Below are 16,786 nucleotides of genomic sequence, written 5' to 3'. Positions count from 1 at the left end.
TTATACAACCCAAATTAGCAGAATAAGGGGAAATATGGCAAAATAAAGTAGCATTTTCTGAATGTTATGACTGAGACCCTTTCATTCACCAGGCCATTATAAGTGATAGGAAAATTTCATACATCACAGGTGGATTTTCCAATTTTGCTGCCCCTACTGAGTCATTGTAGAATGTTGTAACTCCACTTGTGGAGTAAGTGATACAAGTAAGTGATTATGACTTTTAAATTTCTAATTTACATTGGGAATTACAGCCATAGAAATTAATGCACAATCATGAAAACTGCACAACCATCTGGGCTTATACAAAATTTACATTTTACTGACTGATGTTTATAGCAGGGCATCTGTGATGGCAAAAGAAAGAAAAGATTTCCACAGTTGTAATTTTTTCAGAAAGCTCATTTTCCTTTTATATTTAATAGATTTTTAAACAGTTTACATAGATTTAAATAACCCGTAAGACTGATACAGTATTTACTGGGAACCTCTTATTTTGTTCAGGATGTTGTCAATGTATTTGATATCAGCAAATATTAATTCTATTTGCCCCCTTCTTTTTTCTAGATAATATTTTGTATCTAAATGCTACATATTTTATTAAGATAAAATATTTATGTAGTTATTTATTGTTTTAAAAAAATACTTGTTTAAGAATAATTTATTGTTAATGCTTCCTGTATTATATGAACCTCGAAGTGCTAGTAAGTGCTGTGAGGTATACACCCATTTCTTGCTTGTGAAAATGGTTCAGTTTCACTGAAGACACAACACATTTGTATGAAACGTTAGCACTGTGAGGCAGCGAGAAGAAAACCCCAGGGTAAGCCATTGATCTCAGTCACGTTGGATAACTTCCTTACCCATAATTGGAATTGATTTTCTTATTTTTTAAAAAGATGGACCTGAACTCTCTCAAGAGTACTTCTTGGCATAGAATTTCTATGTTTCCATGATAGAATTCAAACAATAGTTACAAAAAGAGTACAACAGAAATGAGGAAGCAGTTTATGGCATGGCTGTGATAAAATTCTTACCATTGAGACATTGAATCAATATGTGGACAAGGTGAAAAATGCAAAGATGACCCATAATTTATTAAATAAAAAACATGGAGCACCTACATGCATATACTGGTTTAAATTATACGAAAATAATGCTAAGCAATGTTATCTTCTCTGAAATTTCTAGTTAAGTGTCTAATTGTCTGTTGGGCACCTCATTTTGGTGAGCCCATAGTCCCTGCAATTCCTTGTGTTAAAAACCACCCTTGAACATATTAGACTCTGAACCCCTGGCCTTTCCCCGAAGACCTTGTCTCCTAGCATGCCCTCATAGCAGAAGCAGGAAGCTGAGCCCTCCGGATTTATCTTCCTTCCCAGCTCCCTTACCCTAACTCAATTCACTGCTTCAGCTGTATCCTTAACTCAATAAGTTATCATCAAACTAAACTGGCTACATTGAAATTGAGAATTTAAGGCTACACTAGCTGACTTTAGGTTAGTGGGGCCTTTTCTGTTAAGTTAATGAAATAACCTATACTAAACTCATAGGAATATTACTAGTAAAAATAAGAGTTGGGCCAGGCACGGTGGCTCACGCCTGTAATCCCAGCACTTTGGGAGGCCAAGGCGGGTGGATCATGACGTCAAGAGATCAAGACCACCCTGATCAACACTGTGAAACCCTGTCTCTACTAAAAATACAAAAAAAAGAAAATTAGCTGGGCATGGTGGCATGTGCTTGTAATCCCAGCTACTCAGGAGGCTGAGGGAGGAGAATTGCCTGAACCCAGGAGGCGGAGGTTGCGGTGAGCCAAGATTGCGCCATTGCACTCCAGCCTGAGTAACGAGAGTGAAACTCCATCACAAAAAAAAAAAAAAGAAAAAGAAAAAAAAGAGTTAATATTTATTCAGCATTTACCATGTGTTCCAAATGCTACACATTAATTAACCTATTCAATTCTTGTGAGTTCTAGGTATTTTTCAAAACTGTATATAAACAATTCACTATTTGAATTATTTGACATTTTAATACCAGTATTTGTCATGGTGTAGACAAACATCAATTTCTAAGCCACTGAAGTTGTTGCAGAGTTGTGAGTGAACAATAAGGTATCAAAATATTTTCATTAGTTATATTTATTCACATTAATGAAGTGAAATTGGTATTGAAGAGTTTTAAATTGCTATTTTACTACATTTTAAAATTTACTCTGAATAGAGTATAAATTAGTTTATGAACTAGTTAAGAGATACATGACGTATCTTTGCTATCTTGCCAAGCTTTTCATTTTATTTTCTATTTCATTTTTTGTCAAGCTTTAATAATACAATGAATGGGGAAATACTTGTGTAAATAACAGCGTCTATTAGTACACATACAAACATGTTTATATTACCTTTAACTATGTTAAAATAACACATTTCTCATCCATTTTATACGTAAAATATATAGTGGCCACATACTTCTGTCCTGTGATAAATGTTCTCAAAATTTTAACACATATCTTGTAATATCTGTAAGTAGCATTTCCAGATTTTTAGCGTTGTAGTGTTTGAATAGTTTAAAAGTTATAGAGAAAACAAATAAAATATCATAATCTAAGTACCAAACCTTAAACAAAGTAGATGGTGCCTTTCCTTTTCTGGTCTCTGAAAAAACAATGGAGCTCTCCAGGGCAATGAACTCATTTCCATGTTTAATGACGCAAAGTGGTGAGTAAGACAGATTCTCTGCTGTTGAAAGAAAATGGTTTCACAAGGGCAGCCATTACTGTCAATGTGTATGCTGCAGACATGTCTCTCGTGTCCTCAGACAGTCCTCATGTGTGTCAGTGTTAGCATCATTCTTCTTGGGGAGAGACTGAATATGATAAGGCCTATTTAGTTATGACAGCTACATTATCTGCTAGTTTTCTTTCCCGGGGGAAAGAGAGGGAAGACAAAAAATGCTCAAAAACCCCGTTGGTAATTTTGAAATAATCTCAGCTTTCCTTGAAGTCTGGGCATTTTTTAGCAAGGGTGACAGAGGAGTACAGCTATTTCGTTTCCATGTCCCACTGCTAGGCTGAGTCCCCAAGTCATCCAGAGCCAGGCCTTTCACTGCAGAGCAGTGAGTGGCCACATGACCTAAGCTCCCCTTTTCTGAAAGGGGTCAATGTTACTATTTGATTTTATCATCAATAGTCGTGATAGCCTCATAGATACAGGGATAGGATTGCAAGTAAATGTGCATCAACAACTTTAAACATGTTTATTATGTTTATTAAATTGTGTTCATTATATAATTGTGTTTATTAACATATTATATAATTATGTTTATTTAAATCTACTGAGAACTTTTTCTCATTTTTTTTAACCCTGAGATTTAACAAAGAAAAATGATCTGATGGTTCCCCTACTTCTGTAAAATTTTGCATAAAAAGATGGAGAATATGCTCAGAATTTTCTGAGTATTCTCTTCCTTAGACCATTAACGGAGGTGATTTTTGAGACAAATAAATACAACAGTATTGATTAAGTATAATGTGCCCCCAACACATTGGATTTGCTTTACATAACATAGTGCTGTTCTGAAGAAATTTAGAAAAATATTTTCACAATTTGTTCCAAATCAAATAGAACAACACTGAAATCAATTGAATAATAAAAGTTAGTTTTATTTTAAAACCACATAAGCTTAACAAAATCATAACTAACACAAAAACGAGATAGCTTTGTTGCCGAGAATGTTTTCGTTTGAATATATTACACGTTTAATGTACTTCTATGAATCTGTGAACAACTTTATGTGTTTTCTATTTGTGTAGTTTAGACTTGAAATATTTCAAAGAATATTTGCATACTATGCCATTTAAAAAATTTCCTTCTCCTTTTCACTTTTACACACTGGTTGACTTCTAATTCATATAGATAAATAGCAAATCATCTGGAGGGAGATGACAGTATAATACAGTATCAGTTGATGATCGTGTGAGGATATAGATTGCTGATAGGTTTTGAAACACAATAATCATGAAAGCCACCTTATATGTGCATTGTGACATGCAGTTTTAAAAGAACTTTACATGTCTTTGCTATCTGATAATCACATCAGCCCTGAGCACTGTGCAGAGCAAAGCTTGCTCTATTTTATGGATGAGCTAAAAGATGAAGACAAGTGCTATAAAATCCCTATGCTTGTAAATCTTATACAACTATAACGGCAAACAATTTTATAAATAGAATATGCAAAATTATCAATCTAATTCATATTAACATATTAAATTATGGTTTCCTGAAATGTATACTTCATATCAACTTCTGTCCACCACAGTGAATAGCTTTTTAAGTTTTGGCATCTCAATAGCAATTACGTCCTGTACTGTAACTCAGTCCTAGCACACAACCTTCTTATTTCCAAATCCAAGTAGAACTTTGATAATATATTTTGTCCCAGGTGCAGTGGCCCAATGACAATGCTTGCCACAAATAGAAGCATGTAGTTAATGCTGCGTTCTACATTGAGGTCGAAAAGTGAAAGAGCAAAAGGGACAAAGAAAAAGCTAATACCTTGATTAAATAATCAAGTCTCCTTGCATGCCAGTACAGATTGATGTGATTAATTTTAGTTGCTTTATTTCTCAGGTAAAAGTAACAAATTAAGTAGGCTCATCCTTACTGACTTTTTTGAACACAAAATCAGACTAATGTAGCTATGTTTATAATATTTGCTTTTCACATAAGCATAGTAATTATATTGATTATTCAATTGGTTAATTAATGAATTAATTCCCTCCTATATCCATATTCAGCTTTCATCATCCTTGCTATATATGTAACAACTATACTATATCCAAGTATTATGTATTTTAATTCAATCATGTTATGATAATCTGTTTTTAGTTTTCTAATTTTTACCTTAAGCATCTTTTAAGTGTCTGTCCATGTATGCACAGACAGTTCTAACTGTTGCATGATATTCCATGTTAAACATCACCACGTTTTCGTTGCACACTGGTATACTTTGGATTTGTGTCCCTGTCCAAATCACATGTCTAGTTGTAATCCCCAATGTTGGAGGAGGGGCCTGGTGGGAGGTGATTGGGGTGAATTTCCCCCCTGCTGTTCTTGTAATAGCGAATGAATTCTCATGAGATCTGGTTGTTTAAAAGTGTGCAGCCTCTCTGCCTTTGCTCTCTCTCCTGCTCTAGTCATGTAACATGTGCTTCCATCCTCTTCACCTTCTGCCACTATTGTAAGTTTCCTGAGGCCTCCCCATTTATGCTTCCTGTATAGCCCGAGGAACTGTAAGACAATTAAATCTCTGTTCTTTGTCAATTATCCAGTCTCAGGTAGTGCTTTATGGCAATGTGAGAACAGACTAATACATCTACACTTCCACTGCCATACAACCAATTTTCTGCAATTCCTACTGCACAAAGTTGCAATAAACATTCTTATACCTACCCTCATGGATTTCAATTACAATTTTTCTGAGTATATGCATGGGATTAGAATTGCTGGGTGAGAGGATGTGTGCCTATGCAATTTTACTAAGTAACAACTGCCATCTCCCCTACCAAAAAAAAGGTTCTAAATTTGCAATCCCCAAAATAGGTGTTAATTTCACAGTCCCATCAAGCTGCCTGAGGATTTATTAGTCCTCTCACTCCTGTCAGTCTTTGGCTTTAACCAGCTTTTTATTTTTTGCCGGAATAAGCATAAAATGGTAGTTTATTGACACTTTAAATTTCATTTTTGAGGTTACAAGTGATTTTGAGCATGTTATTTCCTTATTAACTTTTGAGCTTTCCTCTTTTACAACTTGCCTATATATTTTTTTCTTAGTGTATTATAAGGTTTGTTTGTATGAAATAAAATATCTCTGCGTCAGAGTTTGAGATTGCAAATATTGTCAGTTATTTGTATCATTGTCTGTTAGTTCTTTTGTTCATGTTCTTACTTGAAAGGATATTGTTAATTTCATACAATTGAATTAATCAATTTCCATCTTTGTTTTCTTTCATTTATCTTTAGTTAACATGTGGTCAATCCCGCCTACTTTTTTGGACCAGGAAAGGCAACACTGGTCATGTAAAGGCTCAATCTTGTGGTCATCATAAAGGCTGCAATGACCTGACAGTGGAGCCACTAGTTACTCATAATTGCTGCACATAATCTTGCTTGCTCAGGAGGGTTTTCAGTAAAGTCCTCAATTTTATTCTTTCCTTATAATAGTTCCATACCACTGGTATTTTTTTTCTTGAAATGTTTTATATTAGTGATCATTTTAAGATAATAAAATCTAGGGCATACAGATGGTCATAATATAAAGGAATTTTCCTGTAATAACTAGATGTAGAATGCTAATGCTATATGGGCCCATCTATTGTCTATTGTGAAATCTATATGCTTTAATATGCATATAAACACATATATAGACATACACATATGTAATTGTATACTATATTGTGGTAACACCTTGACTTAGACTTATATTAGTTACTTCCTTGTGAGTTCTTATTGATAATACATCAAATATACACCTTTAAACTCTTGCTCTCAATATTTAGCACTGCTAAAAAGTTATTGTTTTGTCTGTGTCATACAAAATGTTACTGTACTTTTAATATCTCAAAAATGAACCAGATACTGAGCTGAGTGTTTCTCTGATATGAACTATATTCATTCATAATGATTTTTATTTAGTATTTGTTTCTTTTGGTTAAACTTAAACCATATTTGAAGGAGATTTAGTAAATTGGAAATAATCAGCTCTACATTCAACTTTGCAGAATTGTCACATGTTGAAGAGCTATAGAAAAAGCATAAATTAACTTTCCTATAAATCTTGCTGAGATTTTTTTACTTAGTATTTGTTTCTTTATGGTTAAACTTAAAACATATTTGAAGGAGATTTAGTAAATTGGAAATAATCAGCTCTACATTCAACTTTGCAGAATTTTCACGTATTGGAGAGCTATAGAAAAAGCATAAATTAACTTTCCTATAAATCTTGCTGAGAGTTCAATTCTTGCCCTAAGAAGCTTTTGTGGGATGGGAGAATAGATACTTTGCTTTAATGTTTAACATTGAAGCAAGGTGGCTGAAGAGATAGATATTTCACACCCTCTCCAAGATGACAAATTGCCGACAAACTTTGATCCCACGTGAATCAGAGTTGTTCAAAAGGAAGCATTTCACATAGCCTTGCTAGAATTTGGAGTACTTTAATTCCCTAAATAACACTGTTATTATTAGATGAAGCTTTGCTTCAAGATAATTACCTACATCTCTGCAATGGGCATTATCAGGTAGATATTTATAACATTTTCATTGTCTTAGAGGTTTTCTCTTAAAAATGTAATGCCATTTATATCATATCATTCCTAACTGCAAGGTTTGTTTGATGTTTTTCATCATGGAATTGATTTTCAAAGCTATACAGGGTAGACAAGCTGGCGATGACTTCGTTGAATCTTCCATTCTTGATGCTGTACAGAGAGTTGACAGTGCAATTAACTTCACACGAAGACATTTGTTTTCACAGTAAGAATTTATTTTATATAGATTGCAAACTTGTTTTCTTTTCTACTTTGTTTTTATAATATCCATAAGTCACATTATAGTGCATAAGATTGAAAAAGAATGCTTTCTTTAGTCCTTGTGTGTATGTCCCCATCAGGGCTAGACATCATTATCAGTTCACCCTAAAAAAGGGAAAACTTCTTCCCCATATAATCTAAGTGATATTAATTTATGCCAAAGGTCCGTGCTATACAGTCTGACAGTAGGCACTAGGCAACGGGTTCTGTTACCTCAGCATCCACCAAACAGTGTCAGATGCAGGGCTCCTGCAATGCATGAATTGAGAATAATTATCAAGTTGAACACACCTCGGTATAAACTGGGAGCCTACAACAAACATTATATTTAGGATATTTGGCACTTTACATTATTTTAATTTGAATTGCAATGTTTATGGACTAGTGAAACCTTCCAATCCCATAAACTTCTCTGTGTTTGTAACATCAGAATGTATTGACAAAAAAAGATCATTGGTTTCATCATAATCGAACAAAGTATATATTCAGCATTTGTAGTTAGTCATCAAAAGGGACATCGTAAAACCCCAAATTCAGTCCCATTTGGCTTCCTGCACATCCATCAATAGAGTGGCTTTGTGGTCATGGACGCATGTTCTAGAGTCATGCAGCTGATTTATATTCTCTTCTTGATCCCTCACTTTATCACTTTCTGTCTGGGTGACCTTGGGCAAGTGACTCAACATCTCCGTACCTCAGGCTCCTTGCCTGTAAAATTGGGATAACAGTAGGATCTACGTCATGGATATGCTTGCTAGGAAGAAAAAATAAGATAATATGGACAAAGTGCTTCACCAGTGCCTGGAGAATAGAAAGTGCTCAGCCAAAGTGAGCTATCAGCGTCATAACTATTATTCTTTGACCTCAAGTTATTAAGATTCAAGACATAGAGGATGAGATGAATCAGTTGATCAAAATCTCTAAAGCAGTTTGCTTCACATTCTCAGTGCTTTTCAACTTTTTTTTAACGTATTTAGTTCAGTTCTGTAAGTGTGCTTGTGTGTGCTGGTCAGTGGACTTGGTATTTGGGATACAAGAGGAATGAATAATAGATCAACATCTTATCAGTAACCTAGCTCTTTCTTTAGCAGAGAAGACAATATGTCAGCAATTCAAGTACATCTTGCTGAGTATGTAAGAGACGTATTTAATGATACAGGAGTACTAGAAAAGACGGAGTCTGATAGCTTGTCAGAGTTCTCAGAGAAACTCTACAGGGACAGTGAGGCCCGAATGGGATTCTAAAGGCAAGTGGGAATTTCTAGGAGGTTACACTCAGGGAAAGAGAAGATACAAAATGCCAAGACCAGCAGACTGAGAGTATTGCATAGTGCTTCAGAAGGTTTACTGAGCCCCCTAGAATTCATTCATCATAGATCTTGTTTACTGCATAAAACTATTGCGTAAATCACCCACTCATTAAAAGTATATGTATATTTGAATTCGGCACTGGGACTAACATTTGGAATCAAGTTGTTAGCAAAATATGGAAAAGAACCCACAGGTCCTCCGTAGAGCTTCCATTGTAGGGGCGGAGCTTTCATTGTTCTCGAACGTTTGGGAAATGCCTTCTTAAATGCACAGTATTTTTAAGTTTCACGGATTCTGTAGTTTTGCCTTGCAAAGAATCACGTGTTTTATCATTTGCAGAAAACCTCGCACCTCCAGTGACCTGCAAATTCAGTTTTATTACCCGCGTGACCCACTGATTGTGGAAATGGCAAGAGCAGCGGAGATTTTTGAGCATACACTACAGCTGATCCGGGAACGCGTAAAGCAGGGCCTCACTGTGGACTTGGAAGGCAAAGGTCAGCTGCAAAGCCTTTCTGCTCTCAGCCTACTGCCCACAGCAAAACTGACCACCATTTCAGCAGTGGACCCTGAACTTTTAATCTCCAGAACTTCTTGGGATTTAGAAATTAATTTACTCACTACTTTTACCAAATAAATGCAGATGTTTCTCATAGGAACTGTAATTCCAAAGTAAGGATGATAAATATATATTCAAACTTGTCTCAACTTTTGACAGTTATGTGTATAGAGAACCAATCTAGGGAACCTATATTAAATGAACTTGCATTTCAAATCTAACAGATATTACTGTGTCTTATAGAGAAATGCTTTATTACCAAGGGACTATTCTTCTACTTACCCTTGTAATCACCTGAATCATTCAGTGAATTCACTTAAAATTTCTCCTACCACTTGTAATATTTATAATCCCTCCTCACTTCTTTTGTGTTTTGTGTTTTTGTTTTCTTTTTGGTATATTCAAATTCTTGTGTATTTTTAAAACCAGACTACTTAGTCAATGTCAAATTAGATGACGTAAAAGGCTTTCAGGTTTTCTCTGTTGTTCTCTTTAAAATGAAATAAGTCAACGTGATTCTTTGCTATACACTATTTGTGCTGTGAGCGCAGCATCAACTTCTATCGGCTTATCCTTCCTTTGTTCTCCTTCAGAAAATCAACCAAGCTTGGTGCAGAAGGCCTACCTGTGAGCTTGCCTCAGCCCTTAGTGCTCTGTACAATTTCTCTAGCAGGTTTTTGACTGTTCCTGGTCACCCAGCATGATGGGTTTTCAAAGCTTTTTTAGCAAAAATATCCGGTGAAATTTCCATTTTAGTCCATATTAGCACTTTAAAGTTCTGGGTACATGATTTTGAGCTATACCAAGTGTGAGTTGGGCACGGTCCGGTCCGCAAAAACCCCAGCTCTGCGTCTTCCTTGGGCTCCAGGTAAAGGTCAGGCCCGCGTGTCTTTCTGGCCCTCTTGGAGTTCTATACGCACCTATTTCTATTGGAAGAAGAAATGATTTGCAGGTATAACTTTGTTTAAATTCATAATTAGAAAATGAGAAGCAACATATATCTCTAGAGATTTAGTTTTGCTAAAATGTGCTTCAATGCTCATTCCCAAACTGAATATATCTTCTCATCTAAGGTACTCAAGAACTTTGGATACTTTTTCCAAGAAAAAAAAATACTATGCTATTTTTACCTCACTTTCATTATGTGTCAAGTTGAAGGCTTCCCTGCCACCCCCCACTAACAAGGAGAATCTTGCTCTAAAAGTGAACTCAGTATCCACATCTTAAGATAGAGGAAGATTCTGGTATCTAAATCCCCACGATTAAGATTCCTCAGGATCCAGCTAGGGAATGGCTAACACAGATAAAGTGCAAATGGTCCCATGGTCGCTAGCCAGTTTCTGAGGTTTAAACAGGAATGGTAACTTTTAGTATGACTTAGTCAACAGTCTGCAGCATTGGTAGAATTCTGGAATTTTAAGCCCTTTTAAATGGTAGAGCTCCCAGCATGTCCCTTATTATGTTTCCTATTTACCAGGGAATGACAGCTTATAGTACTTCAGAAAGTTGCTGCTTAATCCCGCCTTGTCAAATATCATGTGAGTTAATATTCACATGAATCACATTGACATTTCTTTGACCTTATTCTCTAGAAGCACAAAACCTCAGAGAAAAATTCTGAAATGGAAACAAACTAACACAAAAAATCAACAAACCAATTCTGGGATGTGGATGAACATATCCTTGCCAGCATCGTACTTGCCAAGATACAGATATAAGTGAGGAGCAGGCTGCTGGCACCTGAGCTCCTTCCATCTTGCTCCTTCTAGCAGTTAGCCAATGTTTACAAGATGAACAGTACAAAAGTGATCCAGATCTTCTGGAAACATCTTTTAGTGTCTGGCTGGCACCTGCTCTTCTTCCATTTTACTCCTAGCACCTAGCCATTGTTTACAAGATGAACAGCACAAAAAAGTAATTTCGGGATCTTCCGGAATCACCCTTGAGTGTTATAGAATGATCCCCCCCCTTTTGCTGCGACCTAACAAAACGTTGTTGGAAGTAAGAAAGGCCTCTGTCCACCCAGGGCGGGCGGGGTGGGAGGTGGTTCCCAAGCTGCCCGCGCCCTCCCAGGCCATCCCTCCTCACGGCTTTCCCTGCTTGCCTTTCAGAATTCCGGTACAATGACTTGGTGTCCCCGCGCTCCCTCAGCCTCATCGCCAACTTATCTGGATGCACAGCTCGCGGGCTTCTGCCGAACTGCTCCGACCCGTGTTTCCACGGGAAGTACCGCTCCCACGACGGCACGTGCAACAACCTGCAGCAGCCCACGTGGGGCGCGGCGCCCACCGCCTTCGCGCGTCTGCTGCAGCCAGCCTACCAGGACGGCGTCCGCGCACCCCGGGGGCTCGGCCTCCCCGTGGGCTCCCGCCAGCCCCTCCCGCCGCCCCGGCTGGTCGCCGCCGTGTGGGCGCGCGCGGCGGCCGCCACCCACGACCACAGCCACACACGCATGCTCCTGCACTGGGGCCGGTTTCTGGAGCACGACTTGGACCACACGGTGCCCGCGCTGAGCACGGCCCGCTTCGCTGACGGGCAGCCGTGCAGCTCCGTCTGCACCGACGACCCCCCGTGCTTCCCCGCGGGCCCCCGGCACGCGCCCTGCATGCCCTTCGCGCGCTCCAGCCCCGCGTGTGCCGGCGGCCGTCCCTCCGCGAGGGCGCATTCGGTCCACGCCCGAGAGCAGATCAACCAGCAAACAGCCTACATCGATGGCTCCAGCGTGTACGGGAGCTCGGAGCGGGAATCCCAGGCTCTCCGAGACCCTTCGGCGCCTCGGGGACTCCTGAGGACAGGCCTGCCTTGGCCTCCTTCCGGGAAGCACTTGCTGCCCTTTTCTGCAGACGCGCCCACCGCGTGCGCGCGGCAGCAGCAGGACAGCCCCTGTTTCCTGGCCGGGGACCGCCGGGCCAATGAGCACCTGGCTCTGACCGCCATGCACACCCTGTGGTTCCGGGAACACAACAGGGTGGCCACGGAGCTGTCCGCCCTGAACCCCCACTGGGACGGAGACACGCTTTACCAGGAAGCCAGGAAGATCGTGGGCGCGGAGCTGCAGCACATCACCTACAGCCACTGGCTGCCCAAGGTCCTGGGGGACCCCGGCACGCGGATGCTGAAGGGGTACCGAGGCTACAACCCCAGCGTGAACGCGGGCATCATTAACTCCTTTGCCACTGCGGCCTTTACACTTGGCCACACATTCATCCATCCCGTTCTCTACCGACTGAATGGCACCTTCGGTGAAATTTCCGAAGGCCACCTTCCGTTCCACAAAGCGCTCTTTTCACCGTCCAGAATAATCAAGGAAGGGGGGATAGACCCGGTCCTCCGCGGGCTGTTTGGCGTGGCTCCTAAACGGCTGGCACCCTCCCACCTTCTCAGTCTGGAGCTGACCCACAGGCTCTTCTCCACGGCCCATTTTGCGGCCGTGGACGCGGCTGCCACCATCATTCAAAGGGGTAGAGATCACGGGATCCCACCGTATGGTGACTTCAGAGTTTTCTGTAATTTGACTTCAGTGAAGACCTTCGAGGATCTTCAAAATGAAATTAAAGATTCAGACATTAGACAAAAACTGAGAAAGTAAGTATGCAAATGTTGCCTGGATTTACACATTTCTTAGGAGAGGTAAAGGTGTTAAAGCTCATTTTGTGTAGCTGGGATTTGGTTCCCTGGGGGTGTTGCAGAGCTTTTAGTAATTGTTATTGTTGGAGAGGGTTAATATTAAAGACAGGATTCACCAGAAACTCAAATCCCCCTTTCTGCTCCTTTTTCTATCCACCTCCTCGGAAATGGAAATATTGCTACTTCCCATTAACTTGCTAGTTGCATTTCAGTTAGGAGGGGAGAGAGAAAGCATGCCCAGCCCATTCATGTTCTGTGATAATCCAAGCAAAACCCTTTTGTTGATATGAGGCCATACATTCTAATATAAATTCAGAAAATAAACTGACCCATCACATAAGCCCTCTTAGGCAGAGAAAAGTAGTGAAAATAAACACAAATTATTCTTTGTCATAGTTCTAAATTCATGGTGGAAATTTAATTCAGGGCTTTTTCACTGCAACCTTAGTATCTTTCAGTAAAGTATCACTGTCATTTTTTCTACATATGGGATTTGAAGCTTCATTGAAACTACAACTGTACAACATTTCCAGGGAAGAGCTTCAACTGCCCTGCATGCTCACCAACCTTCCTTCTTTAAAAATATTTTTTTTTTCAAAATGTTTCACAAGGAAGTTTTGTCTGTAGTGGGTTAAATATAGGAGACATGGATTTATTATTATGTTAAGGTATATTTGCGTGAAATCTTTCAAAGAAGTTTAAAATTATAAGTTCTGTAGCCATTTGTCAAGATCAGGCCTTTCTTCACAAAATCAAGGCTATAAATACTTCTGGGCCAATAGATTTGTCACATATGTGGAATATCAAACTGTGAAAATGTGTAATGTATTTAAAAGAAATCAGAGTACCCTGCAGATTGAATTTGCACATTTCTTTTGGAAAGGACATTGATTTGGATTCATGAAGACCTGGTTTAAATCTCTGTTCTACCACCCAATTGTACCAAGATCTTGTGAAAAGTAATCAGTTTGAAATCTCAGAATACCTATAAAATGAGAAAGTAGCACCTTCTCAGAATTGTTTAAAGATTAAATTACATAAAATGCATCAGATACTTGGCCCCATTCCTCCTGCATCATAGGCAGTCAATAAATGTTAGCTGTAGATGTTTTATTATAATATTATCATTGCAGTTGTCAGGGGTATTACGATATTGCACATCTGCTCAGATCCAGCCCTGAGGTAGGGGTGGGAGCCGAGATGATGGAAACAGCACCCATACATGGAAAGCCTGACACAGTGCGGGGGAGCCAGGGAGCTGCTGTGATCAGTGTGGAAAGGGCTTGGTAGAGGAGGGAGGGAATAGAAGTCGTGATAAATGCTGTGGGCACACAGAGCTGAGAAATGAAAGGCTCACAACAAGCCACTGATAAGAGATGTCATTTGATATGGTCTTAGAAGTTTAAGAGGCTAGATGATGGGAACAGCAGGAGGCATCTGGGGTGAGGGACTGGAAGCAGGAAGGTGTGGGGCTGAGTGTCAGGAGAAGAGAACAGAAAGAACAGAAGGAGGCTGTGTGTCATGCAAGGGAATCTGATCTTCACTCTGTTTTTAACTCTAAAGCAGGAGGATGACCTGAAGAGAGACTCTTCCCTAGCACAGTAACCGGCAGGCATCTGGAAGATGTATTTCAAGGAGGAGAGGCCAGGATAGCAGCCAGGAATCCCACAGCTGCTAGAGTCATCCAGGAGAAGCACGGAGATGGCGTAGATAGGCTTGTGGCCATGTACTCAATCCTATTAGAATTTTAAATGCTTCCTGTGGGTAGACTATCTAGATTGGATAAAGCCAGGGGGATGACGTCTTGTGCAAGTTGAGTCCCACTGCCCAATTGGCAGCTAACTTGTAAATTCGCCACAGATTAGAGTACCTGAAATGTTTCTTAGAAATTTCCTGCCCCAAATTCCTCCTAAATCGTAGTTCTGTTAGCTGTAGTAGCCTCCACTGCCCATCCTTGCTGTGGCCGATGTGAAGTATGAGAGCCTTTCAGATAGACAGCAGCTGGGGAGACTGCACTGAGCATTCACTCAGTGGCCTTTCTGTTTGCTACTTTCATGCATGTGGAATATTAGCCCTCAGAGTCTTTGCAGCCTAAACATTGTGTCGTTATCCTTGCCCGGGAGAATATTTGAACTAGTGAAACTCTGCACAGCCTGGTGCTTGGCATGTGCTGGAGGAGGACAGCATTGCTGACTGGCATGGGTGGGTTGCCAGGGGTCAGTAGAAGTCAGATGCTTCTCACTTATGCTGTCACAGGTGCCTGACTTTCCCCTTTCATTCATGACAAATTTGTAAAATATGAAACATAGGCTCATTCAACTATGAGCGCAAGATAAGTAAATTGGAATGGTTTATAGGCTGTCAATTGTCCAATCTGTAGATTGCAATTTCTCAGGAGCTGCTGAAAATGACATAGGTTACGTAGTTTAATTTACATAGTATTCACCCTATTACTTCTTTTCCTTTTTGTATTAATTTACAAGTGTAATTAATTTTTGTAATTTTTTACAAGTGTAATTAATTTTTGTAATTTTTGTATTAATTTACAAGTGTAATTTCTTTACCCTATTACTTCTTTTCCTTTTTGTATTAATTTACAAGTGTAGTTTAAGGACTTTGTTTTTAAATCACTTCGGTCCACTGGATGGGAGTCCTTGTCTCTGGCTTTAAGATGTGCCTTGAGCCCTGTATCCTCACATGGCTGAGTGGAGGGAAGGCAAAGGAGCCAGTGTGGTGTGAAGGCTCTCATAATTGATTAATAACTTTTATGAGGGCTCCACCCTCATGACCTAATGACCTCTTAAGGCCCCGCTTGGTAATACCATCACATCAGAGATGAAGCTTCCACATTTGAATTTTGGGGAGACACATTTAGATCACAGCAGTGTGGAAACTCAGTCCTAAAGGGGTAGCAGCTATCTGTGAAAGACCCAGCTGAGTGCCCAGGAGGACGTTTGAGATACATGGGAAGTAGGGTCAAGGCTGGGACCAGGGCGCCTGTGATAGTGTGGGACATGAACAGCCATGGGTCTTGCTGTACCAAGGAGCCTAATCTTAGAATTAGCATTGGACTTATCTCACTCCCAAAACATTAAGACGCACCAGGGAAAGGGACACTTTTCTCTAAGCGGACTTGTACGTGGAACATTGCCCCTAGTGGAGAGGGCCACAGAGGCGTTCTGGGAGAAGCGGGAAGGGGCAGGGCGGGGTTCCTGGGTGTCTGCTCCTCTGAGTTCACTGCCCTCAGATCCACAGGCCCCAGCATTTGCCAGGAGGATTTGTGACGTGTACAAACCTCCTAACCCCTTCAGTGCCAAGAGCTCTGGAAACGCTTTTTCTCATTTTTTTCTTGGTCGAAAGCGTTTCATTTTTTTAAAAGAGCTTGTTTTATTCCACGATCATATGAAAATGAATATCTTCTTTTTATAATATTATTCTTGCCCTCAAGAATCACACTTTCATTTTTTTCTTTCCAAAACATATAATGAGCAGAAGGTGAAGATCAGTTATCCACTGAATGGTGAGCATAAGTTCTGAGAGAGGCCATTGTTAAAGCTGTTTTCGAATCCTCTTTTGAAAATATAATACTCTGTGTGATTTTTTGTGCATACGATTACTTTTGGTTGTGAGTAAGTATAAGTTTGTCACTGATAATCACAGGGCTGTGTAACTGTCTTGGCATTTTTTTTTTTTTTTTTTTT

General features: G+C 39.7%; 1 protein-coding gene across 2 annotated transcripts in view; it reads left to right on the top strand.

Annotated features, from left to right (window-relative positions):
• Nucleotides 1–16,786, top strand: part of PXDNL (peroxidasin like) — a 458,440-nt gene that overhangs the window by 345,987 nt on the left and 95,667 nt on the right. For both annotated transcript variants that reach the window (XM_032296051.1, XM_032296052.1), the window contains exons 15-17: nt 7,424–7,532; nt 9,239–9,396; nt 11,570–13,043. In XM_032296051.1, coding sequence (XP_032151942.1) covers nt 7,424–7,532; nt 9,239–9,396; nt 11,570–13,043 — 1,741 coding nt within the window. The remainder of the gene's footprint in view (nt 1–7,423; nt 7,533–9,238; nt 9,397–11,569; nt 13,044–16,786) is intronic.

This window comes from Sapajus apella, unplaced genomic scaffold (genome assembly GCF_009761245.1).
Source record: "Sapajus apella isolate SASKATOON/1434 unplaced genomic scaffold, GSC_monkey_1.0 scaffold35, whole genome shotgun sequence".
Taxonomy (NCBI): domain Eukaryota; kingdom Metazoa; phylum Chordata; class Mammalia; order Primates; family Cebidae; genus Sapajus; species Sapajus apella.
Note: the sequence above shows the minus strand (reverse complement) of the source record. Positions and strands in the feature narration are given on the sequence as shown.